Source organism: Notechis scutatus, chromosome 2, assembly GCF_049901735.1.
Source record: "Notechis scutatus isolate UNSWTSFEM ecotype Mainland chromosome 2, rNotScu1.2, whole genome shotgun sequence".
NCBI lineage: Eukaryota > Metazoa > Chordata > Lepidosauria > Squamata > Elapidae > Notechis > Notechis scutatus.
The window spans coordinates 111,893,027-111,913,210 of NC_142010.1; the positions used below are offsets into that span (position 1 = coordinate 111,893,027).

Consider the following 20,184-nt stretch of genomic DNA (forward strand, 5'->3'; position numbering starts at 1 on the left):
AATAAAACAATTTGGGTTATTTTAATTACAAGATGGGTTTTCCATCTTATAAGATTGTAAGTTTGCAAAAACTTGAGTTTCTTGAAATTTACCACAAAAAGAATGATAAAAGAAATGCAAAATATGAAATTTATTTTTATCAAAATAATAACCCTGGTATGTACACTAAGTTAACAAAGTAAAGTTTAAGAACCATTTTAATTTGCTGCTCATGATTCTTCCAGTGTGCCCTCTTTAATGATAGCTCTTGCTAAGTTTCGTGCCAGAGCAAGCCTTAACATTTCCACCTTCATTATCTCTGCATCATCCTAGAAACAAGGGGGAAAAAAGGGGGGGGGGGCAAGAATTGAACAACAAGCTGAAATCAATTTTAGAAATATAATATTTTATAAGTTACAGCATACCTACATGGGTCATGGTCACGTTACTTCTCATATTTAGTATGTAACTCCGTGGCATCCCTAAAAATATAAGCCTAAAGACTACTGAATTTTTCAGAGTTGTTCCTCCATGACTGGGAAAACAGTTCCATCTTAAATATTAATTTAGCATGATGGAATACATATTCAGGATGGAATTAAAAAGTATTAATTTAGAACAAAACTGCTCATCAGTCTTGGAAGAAGAACCCAAAATGTATTCATTCAGAAGATATCCAAAATATCACAAGCCACTTCCAGAAATGCATTAAACTTATCTAGATTGGTCCTTCTCAGTCAACTGTGGAATATTCTGCACATTTCTAGTAGACATCAGTAATTCTCTGCCATTCCCAGAGAGCATCTGCAGCTATGTTTTTATTGCTTGGTCAGAACAATGAAAAGCATACACCCCTTCCCATTAGCATCCTGAAATGTAGGGAAGCAGTGCTGGGAGGGACTTTTGGTAACGCTTTCATACCATTAGAAACAATATCTTATGCTCCTTTCCACAGGTTTCAAGGAATCAGTGAATGAAACACAACCAGGAAAAGCAGGCATTAGAAGCAATAAACTCTGAAATGGGAAAGATTGTCCCCTTGATTCAAAGGACAAATTTTCTGTCTGATACACCACTAATTCTTATGGGTAATCTGTTCTTTAAAACACACAACATACACCTTTCCCCAGTTTTAGCTTTCACTAAAATGCACATTTGTAAAAGCAATTTAGTCAAGTTAGCAAGATCAAAGAAGTTACCATTAAGTTCAGTGTATCCTTATGAGTATGCATAAACATACGTAAGGAAAATAGACAAAGATATTAAAACTCATAATTGAGTTAGTGTTGCAGGATTCCAATCTGGGTCAGGCACCGGGACCAGAGGTTTTGTCTTCCGAGCTTTCAGACTTCTGCTGGGGCCCATCCTCAGGGAACTTCTCGGTACGCTCTGGGCTGTTCTGTGTGTGGTAATTATATGATGGCTGTTGTGTGTAGCTTTTTAGATGCAGGTTGGGTTGTTGATGGCTGGCTATTAAGTCACTGGCTGTAATTTCCTTGTGCTGCCAAGCCCCTGCCTCCTAACCATAAGTACTTGATAAGCTGGAGGTACATCAGCACTGTTGCTGATGGGTGTGTTACCATATAAATACCACACACAGACCAGACCAGAGCACAAGGGCTCCAGTCTGAAAGCTTGAAAGACAAAAACTGTGATCCCAATGACCAACCCAGATTGGATCCTGCAACATTATCCTGGGACATGTATATTCGCCTTCATTTGTGAGTTAATGTTCTCCCCCAATGCACTGATCTCAACAAAAACAATCACTTCTCTTAATTTTGGTGGGGCTAAATCATGCTCTGTCCTCACATCCTGAAATTGTAATGTATTAGGCCCTTAAAACAGCGTACTTAGCCAGATTACCTGGAGCTTCTCTTTTTTTGGCTCTGCTGCCATCACATCTTCTAAGCATTTCATCAATTCATATGTCTGATCAGCAGAAAATATCACCTGCAGAAAATTGATTGTAAACTTCATTTAATGGCAATTTCTCTCCCCCCCGCCCATTTAATTTTGGAAGTGGGATTTTAAATTTGATGCTCTAGCAGGTTTGAACCCTAAGCATGTATGGTTATCCTATTAACAGAGAGAATCCTGAAACAGCAATCTTTTTCATCTTTTTTGGTCTGTGTTTACAGCTTTAAGAACAGTTCAAGTGTAGTATGTATGAACTCTAGGATTGTTTACTTTTGTGGCCGCTGTAAATATGACAAGGCAGGACCAGATGAAGATCATTACTTACATTATTCGTCTACTCTTGAAAAAGATTTCATTGAACAATGTTGCTGGAAAACACTCAATTGAGAAACTGGCACATACAAATTAAACTTGAATCAAATCATGAACTTCTTTTTAGAGCAGGCATCAAACTTAACGGACCTTGCCTCTCTGCAGCAAGGCTAAGCTCTTCTACTTACAAGCCCCTCTTTTTGAAGGAGGAAACAATCTGAATGCAATACACACACTTCCCTCTCTCTTTAGACCAACATTCTTATGATTACTGAGACTTGCACTCTAGCATCATTACTTGACTTTTGGTAACAATATAGCATTGAAGCTGTCAGGATCATGCAATTTCTGGCTCAACGTTGTCTTTCTTGGTTTAGATTAATACCACTGCCTAGCTGGTATCAATCAATTCATGTTGTATGCAGGTAGTCCACGATTTATGACCACAATTGAGCCCAAAATTTGTTAAGTGAATTTTGCCCCATTTTACCACTTTTCTTGCCGCAGTTGTTAAGTGAATCATTGCGGTTGTTAAATCAGTAACTTCCCCACTGACTTTGCTTGTCAGTAGGTCACAAAAGGGGATCACATGAACCGTAGATGCTGCAATGGCATATGTATGAACCAGTTGCCAAGCATCTGAATTTTGATCACAATTGTGGGGATGCTGCAAAGTTTGTAATATGAAAAATGCTCATATGTCACTTTTTCAGTGCTGTTGTAACTTCAAACGGTCACTAAATGAACTGCTGCAAGTTGAGGACTACCTGTACTGTATTTCAACACAAATTCCCATCAGTTAAATATATATATATGATCCACACAAATACCATACTTGCCTCTTTATGTTCTAGGAGAGGAAGTGCATCAGTCAACAAAGTCATCCAGAAGGAGCAAGGAGCGATACGAGCTGTCATCAGCATCAATAGCAGTTTGGCTGCTGCAAAGAACTTCTTCTCCCCATACATGCGATGAAATTCCCGGTACTTTCCTATAAAAGATGTTAAGGCAGTCCTCTCATATTTAGAACACCCATCAATTCTCAAACTTTAATCCTACACATTTGCAAAAAAGTTGTCCTGTATTATTTGTTTTTGTTTTTTTTGTTTCTTTATGTAGCAATTTTATGCTACAAAATTGTTCTGGGTGGCAGCAAAAGACAGAAAAGACATTTGTAACTAAGATCCATTTAAATCAATAGCCCAAATCCCATTCATATCAAAGAAACAAACTGATAAATCATTACTGAGTTGTGTTTAAGAGTATTTGCAATGCTTTGTGCTAACTAAAACAGTTTTGAAATAAAAGTCTAGCTTTTATTTGGAAACTAAAATATAGCTTGCTAACGCAGTAGCCTTTGAAAAGGCAAGAAAAAGACATTGATATAATCAAAATAAAATGTTTAGATCAAAGATTCTCAATCATATGGGCAACATACTTTCCCTGCCCAGCATAATATCTGAGGCTTTGAAACCCTCCAGTTCAGGAAAACAGGAGGGATATTTGTGAGCATGGTGTTTTTTCAGTTTTGGAAGTTTTAAGTGGGAAGTGACAACCTTCAATCCAAAGTTTGAGCAAATGCTTCAAAAATAAAGGATTTTTCAAATTCTAGTTCCACTCACTTTAGTGGCTTCACAGCATCACAGCATAAAACAGCTTCCAGTCAGGACAAAAAAAGTGACTCCCAAGCAAACAAAATGGAACCCTACTGTCAAAAAATATGGAATCACTCACCAAGAAATGTTAGTCGATCGCTAAGCAACATGGATGGACCCAAGTTGTCAATGAGGTCCAAGTCTGAGAAAGTACCTCTTTCACAATATTCTCTCAAAAATCTAGATAACAATATGGATAAAACGGCAGGTTAGCACATACAGCCATTGGTATGTACTGTATATACTATTAATTATAAAAGTGACTTCCATGAGAGAACCATGAGAAGTTCTAATCAAGTAATCTGTTTTTATCTGCATGAAGTTACAAAACATTTCCCCAAATGTTATATAACTATAGTCAATGAGTACCAAAAAAATTGGGGGGAAAATTAAAATAACATACAGCTCAAATTCCTAATTATATTTTAGGGGGAAGAAAAACCACAAAGGATTTCTGTAGGCAATCTTTCCTGTACCTAATCTATTTTTCTCACAGAGCGAAGAGAAAGGGATTACAAGAGAATAAGACACACAATGGTAATTGCTTCCAATGTGTATTCCCCAGTAGATACCTGCTTACCCTCTTGTAATATTTTCCTCTCTAATATATATAAATACAAACATTAATTCCCTTCTTGTTCGTAAGTCCAGGGCCAGAGTGAGTATTCCAAAGAACAGGAGTGTGAAAAAGAAGCGAAGCAGACATTATAGGAGCAATAACATTAGCGATGCAGTTACCAGTCCCAACTAAGTGAGAATTAGCTGCAAAACATTTTAATAAAAACAGCAGCAGCAATTCTCTGAAATGTAAAATAACTTCTCTTATACTGTATATTAAATACTACAGATCATTGATGAAAATTGACATATTAAATGACATCAACTTTTTACCTATTCTGTTTCATCATTCTACTGTTTAGAATGTACTTATAGCACAAATAATCCCAGACTAACAATTGCAATATGATCCTTTATTAGGACTGCCAAATTCAAAGGAAGCATTGTCTCTAGCAATTATATTACCCCAAACCTTTAGATATCTGTAGTAATTTGCTGTTTCTGCAACTTAATAAGAATTCTGCTTCCCCAAATCCTACCTGTCTGATATAAGGGTAGCAAAAGCAGCATCTTTGGCTCGGATGCTCCAGGATAGCGCTGAGCCAAGACGATTGTTCCGGACAGCCTTCATGGACATGATTTTACAGATGCTACGAACTGGGATGGGAAATGATGGAAGCATACTTGGTAAGTGATTCTTTAGAAATGATTACATTGGAAAAAAAAGTTTTAAAGAGAGTCACCTTGTTCAGTCATTGATCTCTGTTCACAAATCCTCAGTACTTTCAGGGCTTTACGCTCTGTATCCAAGGAAATCCGTTCAATATGATGCTCTAGGTATGCTTTACCATATTCTGGACAATAGTCAAAATAGTCAACTGCAAGTTGCCATAAGCTGCAAAGATGGAACCCATAAATATTGAATTGCCTCTTCGGCACAGAGTAACTGCTTCAGCCACTAGCCTACACAACAAACACTAAAACAGTGAATCTCCTGTTAGTTTTGTACATTCACTTTAGAATTCCCCTCTACCTAACTGCTTTTAGAGAAGCCTAAGATCAGTACTAAATTTGTTGGAAAAGCCTTTTAAAATTGAGAAATTAAATCAATATAATGCACGAACATTTTGCTTAAACAATCTTATTTTTTCTCTTTTTAACTCAACAGATTAAATAAAACAGCCAGAGTCTGAGAGTAACATCTAAAAGATCTGAGAAAAAGGGACACATGTACAGTATATGCATGTACTACTTGAGCATAGTCACTGACCTATGATAATTTTTTTGGCCCAGGGACTTTTGTGAAAAATCACTTAATATTAATATTGGTTAAAGAAATGATGAACTTCATAACACTGCTTTCCCTAAAATATTCAGAGAAGTCAGACATCAGTGTGGAAGCACTACAGACACCAGCAGCCTACCAGGCTCCTAGAAAGGGGACAGAAATAAAACAAAACAAAAAAAAGGCATTCTTTGTGGGAGGGTTTTGTTGTTTTGTCCAATGTTGGTATATACTGTATTTTTATTTTACTCATTCTGGGAACATGGTGAAGGTCTGGAACATGATCCACTCATTTAAGATTGCCACTTTACTCTCTTTTAACCAGTCCTAATATCAGAGAAATGGCGGCCACTGAACTTTCTACAATAGGCTGGAAGTGGGAGAGTGTTTCAAATTTAACCTGTGCTGCTGCAAGGTATTTGCCTGGGGATCACAATCTCAGTGCTTCAGCTAAATAAGATTATGTCTCTTTGAACAAATGAGATTATTAGACTTAACTTACTGAATCAGAACCATTTTGTTTACTTATCCCAGATACTTAATGAAATTGTTTTATCATTCCACCTAATTGAGAATTAGAAATGTTTATCTATTCTTTAGTATACGTGAGATTCTAATTAGCACTAAAAATAACAATCCATTTTCTTTTGGATGGTTGTTAAGGATATCAATTAGCCCTTAAGCATGAAACATTAGGAATTCAAATAAATCTGAAAATCTTCAATCAATAAATAGAGAAACTAGTAAATAAAAAAAGCATTTGCACATAAAATACTTCGATGTTTAAGTGATACGAAATGTTAATACTGTATATTATTTCAATTCCATTCAGCAGAGAACCTTTAGTAAATTAGAATAGAGATTAAATGTCCTTTATCTTGAAGCCATTTGGGAAAACTATCTAAATACTGCCTAGCATTCATTACAGATTTACCATATGCATCATTTAAAACAAGCAGATGCAGATCTTCTAGATTTGACATTCTTCATTGTTCTCTTCCACTCTATTTATTAACATATTTCCCTCACTTTTAAATCAATGGGAGAGGATGTATCACTGCCTGCTCTAAGGTTTACAAGATTCTATGCCAGTTTGGAAGTGCAAGTGGAACCAGTGGATTTAGGATATCCATGATCCCACTTGATGCACTTTTTCAGGGGACAGGTAGGTACATTTTCCAGTATACATATCAGCTTTCTTTATCTGAAGTCAGAGCCCATATCCAACTTCAGAAGAGGAAATCTGATACATCGAAAGGTGCTTGTGATACTTTCCCAAAGACTAAAATTGTAGGGCTCCTACTCTTATTAGGAGCAATAACTCTTTGTAAATCATATGGTTTTTCCCTTGCCTTTTCATTACTGAAAACACAATACTGTCTATAGACGTGTGAGTGTGTATAAATATAAACAAAAACTCTTACCTATGGTGGGCAAAGAGTCCAGAAGCATATTCTAACAGGAGGTATTCACGCATATTGGAACCAAAGCTAAGGAATAACATAGTATATCAATTTTCTAACTGACATATAATATTTCTGACATAATTTCTTTCAATATCAAATATTTTAAGCCCCAGTAAAAAAAATAAATTAGAACAGAAATTAGTGGAATAATATAATCAGAAATAGAATTCTTTTCAGTTTGGTCACACATACTTTAAATGAGATTCATTCAACCTCAGTCTTGCTTCTGTAAAATGGCAATAATACTGTCACTTCTCTTTCAGGAATTACCACAATTATGTATATGGAATCCCTTTGGACAGTTTGAAGGATTACATAAATTATTCTAAAAAAGGAATTTAAAATTAAGGCAGTTTTAAAACAGAGCCTGATAATGAGCAGAAAGGGAAACTTACTAAAGATTGTGGGACTGGAGTAGATTGCAATGGTCCAAGAGGTCTGTCAGATGAGCTACAAACCACCAGTTGCTCAAGGCAATGCTGCAAGTACAAAATCACAAGGAACCTAAGACTGCAGTATAACACACGATATAAAATGTATTTACATGTTCAGGAAAACAACAATCCATACTTTATTACAGCAGCAGAATCCTATTTGTTCACTAAATACTTTTGCCACTTTTTATTTTTAAAAGTTTTCTGGCTTTTTGGTTTGTATGCTGCTTTGTTTCAAATCATGACATCAATCATATACAAATCAAGAATTCAAAATACAAAGACGACAAAAATCACCTGCATTCTTTAATCACTTGGTGGATATCAAATTCAAAAGCTGCCAATAAGATGCTGTCTAATGGTTCCGGGCTGCTTTCTCCTCCCAGAAACATGTCCAGGCTGGACTGTGGAATACACAAAGATGTAAAACACTGAAGTTGTGTCTAGCTATACTAGATATGTTCTCTCTCAGTAAAAGACCACCAAGATTTCTCAAAAATAACAAACAGATTATTTAAAATGCACATTCAACTGCTTTTTTAATTGGAATTGGCTATTTTCAATCACTGGGAAAGTCAGAGCAGTATTAGCATTTTCCAAATCAAAGCTAGCGTATTGATACAATGTTCTGATAGTCTTGTTTTGATAAGACTAAACTTAGTTCAATACAATGGGTGTTCCATTCTAGAGGTTTTCCAGGATTTGCTATTTTGTAAATGTCATGCTACTATCAACTATCCACCTTCTCTTTGTTACATAAAAAGGCACTACTCAAGACAGGCCCTGAAAGCAGCAGCATCTTTCTCCTGTACAAGGTATAATCACTTGCCTTCCTATTGGACAGCAAAAGGAGAGACGCAACCATGCTCAAATGGCAGAATATGTCACCTGGGCATAAAGATGGAGTTCCACGTGCTTCACGGTAGGATGACAATATAATAGCCGGGTCACAAGAAAGTGGTACCAGGTTGTCATTAGCTCTTTCTTTTCCAAAATAGCATTCTCATCTCCAAGTAGGATCTAAAAAAATGAACAAGAGTTCTTAAGGATTCAGTTTTGACTTAAAAAAAGCTCCCATCAGCTCAGGGTTTTAATATATAGTATGCCAAATGTGACCTTATTAGGCTGAAAATGATCATCCATGCCCCTGTTATCTAACAGCTTAATAAATGTAATTCATGTGCTTACTAAGCATTTGTATAAGTAGTCCTCATTTAACAACTATTCGTTCAGCGACCATTCTAAGTTATTGCATTGAACAAATGGCAGTTACAACTGATTCTTGAAGTTCCTGCCTTTAGCACCCCAGAATCACATGATGAAAATTTGGGTGCTTGGCCCACAGCTAAACTGCATACATAAAGACATTATATTCCAAATCCCATCATTAGATGACCAGATAATCTCATTCTCACACACACACACACACACCTTACAGAGGTCTTCCATGTGAGAATTAGAAGCAAATGTTCCATCTTTCAGAAACCTCTCACATTCCTCATGCCAGTGCTGCCATTTCAACTCCATCTCTGTCAAAGTCTGGTTACTGCTAGGCTGCAAAGGGATACATAATAAAAAGGTTTTTGACATTCTTATTGCAGTATTTCTCTTAATAATTTTCCATAAAAACAAACAGCTTTGGTGTTTGTTTTATTCAATGGAAGGCAGAATATTAAGAGTTTCAAGCGATTTGTGCAGAATAGAAGATAAAGTTTATCCAAGGAATGAGGTATTTAAATTGGAACTTGAAAGAATACATGATGTGATAGAAATTTCTACAGTAGAGCAGGATAACATACTGGTGACAAGTATCTATCTATCTACTTACCTACCTACCTGCCTATCTATAGAAAATTTATTTCCTGTGTTATACATTATAGATACTATCTAGATAGTATCTATCTATAAGGTATAACTTATAGGAAATTAATTTTCACTATTTAAATGGAAATTATTTCCAAATATGTTGGCTCAGGAGTATAGCCAAGCTGCAGAAATAGCATTCTTTTTAATGCACTATCAATGATTTTGTAACATTATTTGGCTGAGGCAAGACACTTATCTTCATAGTAGTATGAAAAAAAATTGAACTAATCCACATGGAAAGATCTCTCCTGGAGACCTTCAACCACCCAAAACAAAAGTCCTGAAAACTGGGTAGTACAAACCTATGATCAGACTCAGGATTAAGCAAGCTTTATGTTTTTGAAAATGTATTTTTATTATATCATTAAGATCTGTAATATTACAGATAAAACTGCAAACATACACTGAGAACAGGCATCTTCTTCATCAGCTCATCTAAAACTTTGCACATGTGCACTGAAGTGGGTTTGGTACTAGCTTCTTTAGAAAGTAATTGCCGGGCCTCATCCATTCTACCCTGAAGCACATAACCAGTTACCTGAAAAATATAAAAAGGATTTTACATATTAATACCAACATCCACACCATGCATGTACGGTCACACTGACATATACTACCTTATAAGAGATATAAAACTGCAACCTAATTAAAACAGGTTTAAAGTGTTCTGACAGAAATATAATGGCTGAGGCCATTTTTCCTGTTCACCAAAAAACTAGATTGTTACTACACAGAGCTAAGCACTAATACATTAAGCTCCATTCTAGGTCTGTATAAATTGTAAATACAAAGTTACATAAGGCAGCCTTACAGTCAGACTTTTAAACTGATTTTGATGTGAGAGTTTCTTGCAAACCACAGCTACTATTTCACATTTCTAGGTGGCTCAAACACTATAAGCTCTCTGTCATCATTGATTCAGTGTAATAAGTTGAATAAAACTTACACTTTACATTGGATTCAATTAAACAATTTTCTGAGCAAAAATGAAGCACAGCAGTCAGATGCTACTGCTTCCTGGATGAAAACATTCCTTACCACATTCCAGAAATTTTCATGTTTCGCTGGATTCTCACTCCTCAGAACTTCGCAAACCATGTTGTCTATTTCACACACATGAAGACGGACCCAATCAAGCAGGTGACATAACACCAAACCCGCTGGAAAAAATAAAGATACATGCCTATGAGCCCAAAGAACTGTCTTGAAATACTACTTTTAGAAAATATAATCCAACTTCTATATGCTTTGCGCTGGTGCACTGCAGGCAACATCAAAATGTTATTTCCTATACTGAGGATATAGTATCATAGTAAAGATGTAGTTATACAGTGGATGATATCATATTGATTTATCTGACAATTACAATCTACAGCATCTAGAAACTAGCTGCTCAATCAGAGTGTGACAGGAAGTAGTTCAAGACAAAAGTCTCCTGGGTTGATGCAGTGCGGCTCCCGTTTCCTTACTCTCTTGCATGCTGGTGGGGGAGGGCTCCTCAGTTTGTTAGTGGCAAGGACCAGACCCAGAAAACCAAGCCTGTGAGCTGCAACAACCTGGGTGGGCTCAGCCAAATAACAGCTCAATGCATCATGTATCCTTTTTGCTATGCATTGTAACTTTCAGTTCTCACAGTACAAATCAGAGTATTTTGTTGCAGTAGGTCAGCAACCAAAATGAAAAGCAAGCATCAGAAATTAATAATGCCTCCACCCCAGTAACAGTATGGTCTGTCATCAGCAACAACCTTTTCTTACAACTGTTGCCAAAAATTTTGTCCTTAAATAATAGAGGAAAAAGCCATTGTCTTCAATATGATAAATATGATGGCAGGGAGGTATTTCTTCCTCAGCTCAGAAAGATATTATGAAGATACCTAATTAGAAAAGCAGCACATGAAATTCTAAGAGAATATGTGAACAACGTAAAAGTAATCTTGTTTTCATTATAATTCAACATTCACCTGGAGCAGCTTCAATAAACATGATTTCACAGAGATTCCAGATCAACTCCATTGCAGACAAAATAGAGACCTAAGGACGATAAACATCAATTTACTAGAGATTTCCATTATAAAGCTTTAACTCTTCCTAACATGAAAAATAAGAGTCAAAAAACTGAACACTGCTTGAATTGAATTTGCTGCAAATAGAGAGGATATTATTAAAGCAAGTCTTTTAGATTCTATTATCTACTAGCTGAAGAGCCATTTTGGTGTAATGGTTAAGGCATTGGGTTAGAAGGCTGTACATTCTAGCCCTCTTTAGGCACAAAACCTCAGGCGAGTCACCCACTCAGCTCCAGAAAAGAGACAATGGGAAATTACTTCCATAATATTGCCAAGAAAACTGCAGTGACTAGTCAACAGTGACACAAAGGCACACCCCTCCAAAAACAACAGCAGGCTCAGAGTGTTCAAGCTCAACGTTTAAACTTTTCAGTCTGATGAGTATGAACTTCTATGTATTTATATTTTTCCATAACCTGGAGCAGAAAAGAGGGATTATCTTATTTGGAAGTGGTTTAGAAATTCAGCATTAAGCAAAATTCCCATCTCCCTCACATAAGAAATTGAATCGGCTGAGAGCATACAAATCTATGAATCTTTGAAAACGGCACCTACCATACTGTAATGGTAAAAGCATAATAATAGAATATGGCATCAATTTTTCCCATAGCATATTCTTTGTTTCCAAAACTTTTTAAACAAATCTTTTAAGACCAGAAAATGTTTTAAATAAAACAAAATAGAAATAGCATTGAGATGGCATTCTAGGCAAAACATGCTTCAATCTGCCCCATGGAACATAGCTCACAATTTAGGATCGCACTTATGACTAGCTGAAAGCAACTGTTTATTCTCTTAGTTGTAGGAATAACACCTGTTCTTTTGGGTGCAGTTAAGTTTAGAGTTAAAATCAATGGAAGAAACACATCTATAAGAAAAACAGCTGCTTTTCCAAATGAAAGTAACTTTCAGGAATAAGAATAGGAGCAGTATGAAAGGATTATTGTAGCGTTTTACTTCACCGCCATCACTCCAATATCACCTGCAAGAAGCATATTCATTCCCACAGGACAGCAGAAACGTTTTGAAAAGAGTAAACACAGATTGGCAAATACATGCACAAACACAAGTGGGCAAATAATCTGGAGACGGAATTCAGAAAAATGACAATTTGGGTAATAATTAAGCCTTTAACATGTTTTACCACTTCTCCATTATCTTTGTAATATAAACACAATTGACTAGCTATCCAAAGTTACATTAGCATTTATAGTTAGATCCTGGACATTCAATTTTCAAAATTGGTTGATGATATTATAAAAGACCCATCAGTGGAATCTATAGATATGCAGAACAAAAGGACTAAATATTGTTGGACAAAATAAAAGAGATGATATAAATTTAGAACTACAATTAAGAAGTAAAGAAGTAGACACATTGCTGAACAAGCACAATTTAATTCTAAGTAGATTGTGGCATTGTGCCTGCTACTATAGATAGCAAATACTTTACCAGATTCTAAAATAAATGTAATGGGTTGCATTGAAACTAAAATAATGGAAAATACTAGTAGTAAATTATTCTCCAACACCCTATCAAAATAAAAATATGCACGTTACCTGAGTACTGTAGTGCACATGCATTGCAGGATCCCGTGCAGATACTAAATCAAAGAAAAATACAGAAATCAATATTTATACATTGTTATTATTCAGCTTCACCAAACCACAACCATTGTTTATTTCAGGTCTTATAATACATTGGAGAAAGATTTGTACATTGTTCATTTTCCATTTTTACTAGTTACATTCAAAACACTATAACTTTTCTTTAGAGGTCTAAGCAATTACTATAGGAAATACATAAATCTTAGTGGGTTGGTTGACTGTTCATTTTTGGAACCAAATCTACAGCCAAATTTCACAAGCAGTTTGCAAGTATCTGTTCAGACTATGAATCATTCTGATTTGTTTTAAAACAGTCTGTTGTAGACTAAGTTCCAGAAGCTTCTGTTTAATAAAAAGTAGAAAACTTACTAGCCATCTGATGTGAATCTTCCATGCAGGCTCTTATAACGGATCGATAGCTTTTGCTTACTCCAACCAATCTATCCGAAAAAGGAGAATAGTTTGATTTTGTTTTAAGCATCATGTCAACTCCTTGACAAGTGCTAGGTTCTTTAGTAAAAATAAGCGATAATATCAGATCCCAATAGCCTCCAGACACTGGGACAGGATATCATGGCATCATTCAAATGGTTTGGGTGGGTGTCAGTTGCTACAACTGTACAGGTAGTCCTCAATGTATGGCCATTCTATTGCAATGATGTTGAACAAATGGTGGTTACAACCTGTCCTGAGAGTTCCAGCCTTCACAGCATCAATATGATAGCAATCTGAGTGCTTCGCAATCCACTTGTGCTTACAACTGATTGTAATACCCCACAATTATGTGATCACCATTTGCAAACTTCTCTGCCAGCTTCCCCAGAAACTCAATAAGGAAAAGTTGCAAGTCACTGGAGTATGTCTCCCTCATTCACACACCCTCCTCAGACCCTTAGAACTTTTGCTGCACCAGCCATACGCACACCATCTCAAATGATCACTCTGCCTTCCTTGCACATCTCCATGGACCCTCCCTTGTACCCTTGAGCACCCTCGCTGAGCTTTGCATCTATCGCACACCCTTTGCACCCTCACTGACCCATGCCATGCCTACTTCCCTTGTACACTCGTGCACCATGAGCCTCCTCCCCAACGGTTGCTGTGCCTCTCACACAGTCTTCCCAGGCCTTGCCTCCAGAGGTGGTATTCAGCCGGTTCGGACTGGCTCTGGCATACCGGTAGTGGAAATTTTGAGTAGTTCGGAGAACTGGCAAATACCATCTCTGGCTGGCCCCACCCACCCACCCCCGCCGTTACCTCTCCTATATTCCCTTGTTTTTTAGCTCAGCTGATTTGCGTGGCAGAGCAGATTGCCGCACTCCAGCTGAGCTAAAAAAACACCTCAGCTCACCAGCGTTGACAGAGGTCGGTCTTTGAGTCCTGCGCGCATGCTTAGAACTGTGCATAGAACTGGTAGGAAAAAAATTGAAAACCCACCACTGCTTGCCTCCCTTATACTCTGGTGTACCTTGCATGTCCCACATCCTCTTCCCAATTCTTGCCCGCCTCTTTCATGTCCTGGCTCTTGCTGCATCATCCTCACCCTCATACTCCTACTCACCCTTCCCAAGCCTCACCTTCCTTGTACACCATCCCTAATTGGTGCTCACCCGTCTTGCATCTTCAGAGCCATAGCACCCTCCTACACCTTGCAGCAGCCTCTTAAATGCCTGCTGGCCTACTTGCAAACCATCTGGGCCTTGCAACTTTCTGCTGGCTCCCACGGTGATTTGGTTGTGGGAAGTTGGCAGGAAGTTGCTTTGCCTAATGAGAGTAGGATTCAGTTACGCTTTGTGACCACACTGCTTAGCAATGTAAATTCCAGTCCTAATTGCTATCATAAGTGAAAGGCTATCTATATTCTGAAACATTATATGAATGTTTCAATCTTATGCTAGCAAATAATTACATAGAGTAGGACTTAAATGTTTGTGAACTCTTTTGAATTTTCAATATTTCTGCAAAAATATGACTTAAAAATGTGTTCTGAATTAAAGTCCTCCAAGTCAATTGGCAGGAATGATCTACAGCAGCTGAGTCAAACTCGTGTCATGGCAGCATCACATGACTTATCGGGACTTTTTCCCCCGTCATTAAACCTGTCAGGGGACACCCCTCATCTACAGTTATTGGAAACATATTGCTGCCTAAGAGGGGCATACCAATTCCTGGAAGGAAAGCTTCACGTATTTTTGCCACGCACAAATATATAGCTTTGGATCATTTTCCTCAATAAATGAACAAGTATAATGTTTTTGATTCATTTAATTGGGTTTGCTTTATCTAATTTTACGATTTGGGTGGAGAAATAGATAAACCTTTAGGTCACTCTGAATGATGGAGAAATATTGAAAATATTCCCAAACTCTTAACCAACTCTATGCACCAAAATACAGAAAGCACTGCAGAAGACTTTTTAAAACTCAACAATACTTTAGATAATTACTGTGCAGTTCTTGACTTTCCAGCCTTTTCTTTCTCATTCTTCTGGAGTCCAACAAAGATCCCGTGTGATTCATTGAAAAGCTTCCGCAAAGTCTGAGAATAAACATCTTGATCTTTGCGTACCACATAGATAAAAGGACAACCTGGAGTCTTCTCTATAGCCTCTGAAACAAATGATGTAGAAGTTTCTATTTTAATTGTACAGTAAATACTATTATTTAAAATTGGAATTCTAAATATATTGCAAATGGATATATGTCAAAGCCAAATTTGAGGAATATAATACATAGAGTTGGCATCCTCATTGTTGGCTGTTAAAGGGACAGTAATTTTGTAGGGCCTTTAGGGAATAGTCATAGTTACATTCACAGTTTCATATCTATGTTCTTATTGTTATTTATATTTTTAGTGTTTTTATACTGTATTGTAAATCACCAAAATCATGAATATATCATGGCATATTCAAAATATTTATATAACCAAATAAAATAAACATGTAACTTTAGTTAATAATATTCTAGAAAGCTCATATTACAATAACTTTACAATATATTCCATAGGAGAAACAAATAATCAAAGGTTTTAAAGCCTACTATTACACCATGTAGGCTTTTCTAATAAAATCTGTGTACTGCAAAATGAAAATTATGATCTAACATAAACAATGATCCTTACAATCAGTTCATAACACAATAATACATTTGGGGATTACTGATAATGGAAGACTACCGTGTTTCTCATATAATAAGGCCGGGTCTTATTTTTTTTTTGAGCCCCGAAAAAATGGCTAGGCTGTCTTTTCGGGGGTGACTTAATTTCCCCCCCCCCCTTGCATCTTCGGGCGGGTGGGCAGCGACGGCTTGGATGTTGACCTCGGCGTTGGTGGGGCACTTCGTATCGGGGTCGACGCAGGCAGCACCATATCTGGGCATGCAACAAAAGTACTTCCTAACGGCAAGCCCCCCCACCATTCCCCCCCATTTCGCATGTTTTAATATAGGCCTTAATTTGGGGGGAGGGGCTTAATTTCATTTCATGCCTATAAAACATGCTGGGACTTCATATTGGGGGAGGCCGTATTGTTGGAGAAACAGGGTATCTATTTTTATGTCTTCCTTTTCTTTCTAATTTTACTTTTTAAAAAACCTCTCTTCCATGCCCCGAATGCTTTTGTATCTTCCAATCAGAAATAGTCAAAAATTAGAGACAGCACTAGTGGCAGCAAAATGGTGGTCTATACCTCAGAATAGTCCAACACTGACCCTTTAACTGTCTATGGTAATATGGAGGAATGCTTGATGAGGAAGCAACCCTCCACTTCCATCAGGAACTGCTTTGGTTTTTTATGTCTTGTCAATTGTGGGCATAATAGAGGAATTTCTTGGAAAGAGAAAGTCCAAGAGAACGCATACAACTATGGATAGCTTTTGAAGCAGTCAAATGAACCTTGCAAAGGGTATCATTGTTTTAGTATATTGAAAAGAGAAGTTTTAAGGTGCCTTGCAAACACCACATTCAAAAATTTTATGTAGTCCTAGAAAGATGTGGTTAAGAGAGTTATGAAATTGTCGTTAATTGCATCTCCAGTAACCAAATTTAAGCTAATTTCATTACTTCATATACATGATTAAGCAAGTCAAGCTCCCATATTCTCAGATGGCTTAATATATGAATAATACCTTTAAAATTGCGACCTTCATTGTTACATCTTCCAAGATACACCAGACCACACTTTTATTGATTAATATTACTACTAATTTATATGCTATCCAACTCCCAGGGATTCTGAGTAGTTTATAAATTGTTAAAGATATTTAAAAGTAAGTAATAATACAAAAATATTTAAAAAGAACAAAGACAGCAGAAACAATCTGAATGGAAATAAGAAAAAGTAAGAAAAGGGGCATCATTAATACAAATACCATGTAAGCACTAAAATTTTAAATTTATTTTTAGTAAACTTTTTGCTTCATATGTTTTAACAATCACTTGTGTGATAAGGTTCCCATTTTATTTTTCTAATATTTATTTCCTTTTACAGACAGAATGGTTAGGGTTAGAGAAAATGTTAAAAAAGGAATGTAGTTAGCAAAAGAAAGGATAAAAAGAGGTCACTGAAAACCATTTGCTCAAAGCTGAGAAAACTGGAGCTTCAGTTCAAACTAGTTCCAACAGCTAATCTACTCCAACATCTTGATTTAGTTTATTCATATCATGAGCATATTAAACAAATAAAACAACTGCATTTAATAAAAGATGTTGCCAACCTGTTGGCCTAAACAAGGTTTCGCACACCAACATCTCTGTGGGTCCCCATGTAAAGCATAACTGTTTCTGGTCAGAGTTCACTCCTGGAATAAGCTGTTTAATAGAAAGAAAATAAAGAATTGGACAATCATGTTGATATTAATGCAATCAAAAGCTATTTAAATCATCAAACATTTTAAAAGCAGTTACTACAGCTGAAAGTATCGCTATATACATTGCTGTAACCGAAAGGAACAGGTACAGATGATCTGTCATCCATATGATATCCAAGACAAGCTACAGTATAGCTATATATGGTAAGCATACAGGGTTCTGTTAGGTTATGATCCATGAGATCACTTAGCAGCCGCAATGTGAAGTGTTGGGATCAGAGTCAAAGTGATCACGCAGCATCTCACTTATCAGCCATGTCACTCAATGAGGGAGACTCTGGTCCCAATTATGGTCATTAAGCAAGGACTACCTGTAACCCATTTCAGAAGAACATTCCATAACTTGAGTAAAGCTGTGTCAAGGAATTTCATCCAGATATAGGGACAGCTAAATTATCCTGACATGCACAAACTGCAAACATTAGGACAAAATCTTTTATGTCTGTATCTACACCTAAGAAATCTGATGACAATGCAATACATCATTAACAGTATATCTAAAGTTTTTTTTATCAATTCCACACAGAATGAACCACATTTGTGTTTATCCACAGCTTAAAGAGTTGCTACTTAGGTATTAAGTCAGCTTTCTGTGTAAAACTAAAACCTTGGTTAGGCAGCCTGTCACTCAAAAGTTTTTATTCATTTTTATTCCATCCCACCTTTATTTTCTTGAAGTTTAACAGTAACACCATGATATAGGAGTTGCAACAGAACAGTCTCTTTACATAGGCACCCATACATTGTATAACAGAAACAATTCATATAGTTAAAAACTGCTTGCACCTAATATTCCATATGTGAAATACTGAATAAATCTTTACAATGCAATTTTTTGATAGACATTGATGTCTTCTTTCTGGTCCCCACAAGGTTCTCTATTAATCAGCTTTGCTTTTCCAAAAAGTTTTGTTTAGCAGCCGGTCCTGCCTGGCATTGCTTAATTACGGCATCTCCTACGGTAGGATTGTCCATCCACGACTGCGTCAAAAGCAACAATACCAATAAGCAGGCTTTCGATTCCTTCCGCGATGGCCATGCAGTGGCTTTCCCTCCCTAACGGGGAAACCGCCTCAAGCGAAGCTTTCCCTTCCGATGGTGGAGGGCGCCTTCCTGCCGTCTCTTAATTCTTCCCGCAGTGTTCCTCTACGACGGTTCCCCGAGTGCCATGCGCCCGGCCCCGGGCACAGAAGGGCCCCCCTGAAACTCACCGTGACCGACGGCTCCACGTCCAACTCCTCCATGCCGTCCAGCGGGGAAAGGCCGCGCTCCGGCCTCCCTCGATTTCTTCTCGTCCTCCGCGCCTCGGCGGCGGCGCTCTCAGCCAATCACCGGCCGATGCAGGTGCCGCGCGCGCGCCCGAGCCGAAGGACCCCATTTTCCCTTTCTCCGACGCTAGAGATAGGAAAAGCAGAATAGCACAGTTCAGTTGTATTGCGTCACTTTCGATTCCTGCGAAAAAGAAACAGCAGCAAGAAACAGAAACTATGACTTCTCCCATCTTCCTCCCTCAGATCCATGACATCCGCTGTACGCTTGTGAAAAGGGGAGTTCAGTCTCAAAGGACGCTGTTACCACGAATCACCTTTCTAACGCAGAGGATTCGTTTTCCGTTCCATCCCCTTTAACAAAAATCTCCTTCAACCTACAGTGAATAATTTAGTTCATCTAAATTATCTTCTCACAACCCAAAGCTAATACTTGCTTGCAAGAAGACATTTGAGATCTCTCTCTCTCCCACATTTTTCATAGGCTGGAAGAGTTTACCGCAAAAGTTTCTTTGCTTTCAAGTTAATTAGTTGAGCCACTTTGCCCCAGCCCAGCAATGTCGGAATCCTAGGATTGTTTTCTGTACGACTGACACTTCCACCCGAGCTTCAATAGAAATGTACTATTATGTACAAGTGAGCCCATCGTTCACGTTTCTTTCCCCGCCTTTGTGGATCTCTATCAGAGTGCCTGACGGGTTATGTGAAGCTACCGGTACCGCGCTCAATGTCAATTTCTTGCGGTGATCCTCGGTGCCTCTTTCATAAAAAGTTTGTGCTTGATAGGATTCGGATTTAGATCGAGGCGCAGAACTGCGCATGGGAGACTGGCGCTCCATTGCACATCGAGGGCAAAGGCTTTTATTCCCTAAGCTAAATTGACTGAGTGGCAAACTGTGGG

At 37.5% G+C, this 20,184-nt stretch overlaps 1 protein-coding gene and 1 long non-coding RNA gene across 2 annotated transcripts; one reads left to right on the plus strand and one right to left on the minus strand.

The window, feature by feature from the left end:
- Nucleotides 1-115: 115 nt before the first annotated feature.
- Nucleotides 116-19,395, minus strand: NUP85 (nucleoporin 85). The gene is made up of 19 exons (XM_026667439.2): nucleotides 19,227-19,395; nucleotides 17,863-17,956; nucleotides 15,597-15,759; nucleotides 13,520-13,590; nucleotides 13,103-13,146; nucleotides 11,439-11,508; nucleotides 10,514-10,635; nucleotides 9,879-10,013; nucleotides 9,041-9,163; nucleotides 8,498-8,629; nucleotides 7,907-8,013; nucleotides 7,571-7,654; nucleotides 7,134-7,199; nucleotides 5,168-5,319; nucleotides 4,964-5,081; nucleotides 3,946-4,046; nucleotides 3,051-3,202; nucleotides 1,846-1,932; nucleotides 116-308 (listed from the first exon to the last, which is right to left on the minus strand). Exons 1-19 carry the CDS (start codon nucleotides 19,257-19,259, stop codon nucleotides 210-212), a joined length of 1,953 nt encoding a protein of 650 aa, XP_026523224.2. The 5' UTR covers nucleotides 19,260-19,395; the 3' UTR covers nucleotides 116-209.
- On the plus strand, nucleotides 3,055-8,798 carry LOC148132181 (uncharacterized). The gene is made up of 3 exons (XR_015747669.1): nucleotides 3,055-3,194; nucleotides 4,978-5,111; nucleotides 7,439-8,798. It is a non-coding gene; the product is annotated as an uncharacterized LOC148132181 (long non-coding RNA).
- Nucleotides 19,396-20,184: the final 789 nt, after the last annotated feature.

What these genes read in the sequence shown, in the direction of transcription:
- NUP85 (XM_026667439.2), bottom strand. Translation starts at nt 19,259, where the DNA reads ATGGAGGAGTTGGACGTGGAGCCGTCGGTCACG. An exon ending in GGAAAGTCAAGAACTGCACA is followed by an intron (nt 13,591 to 15,596) that starts GTAATTATCTAA and finishes TTTTTCGGATAG; the next exon opens with ATTGGTTGGAGTAAGCAAAA. An exon ending in ACATGGAAGACCTCTGTAAG is followed by an intron (nt 8,630 to 9,040) that starts GTGTGTGTGTGT and finishes TCATTTTTTTAG; the next exon opens with ATCCTACTTGGAGATGAGAA.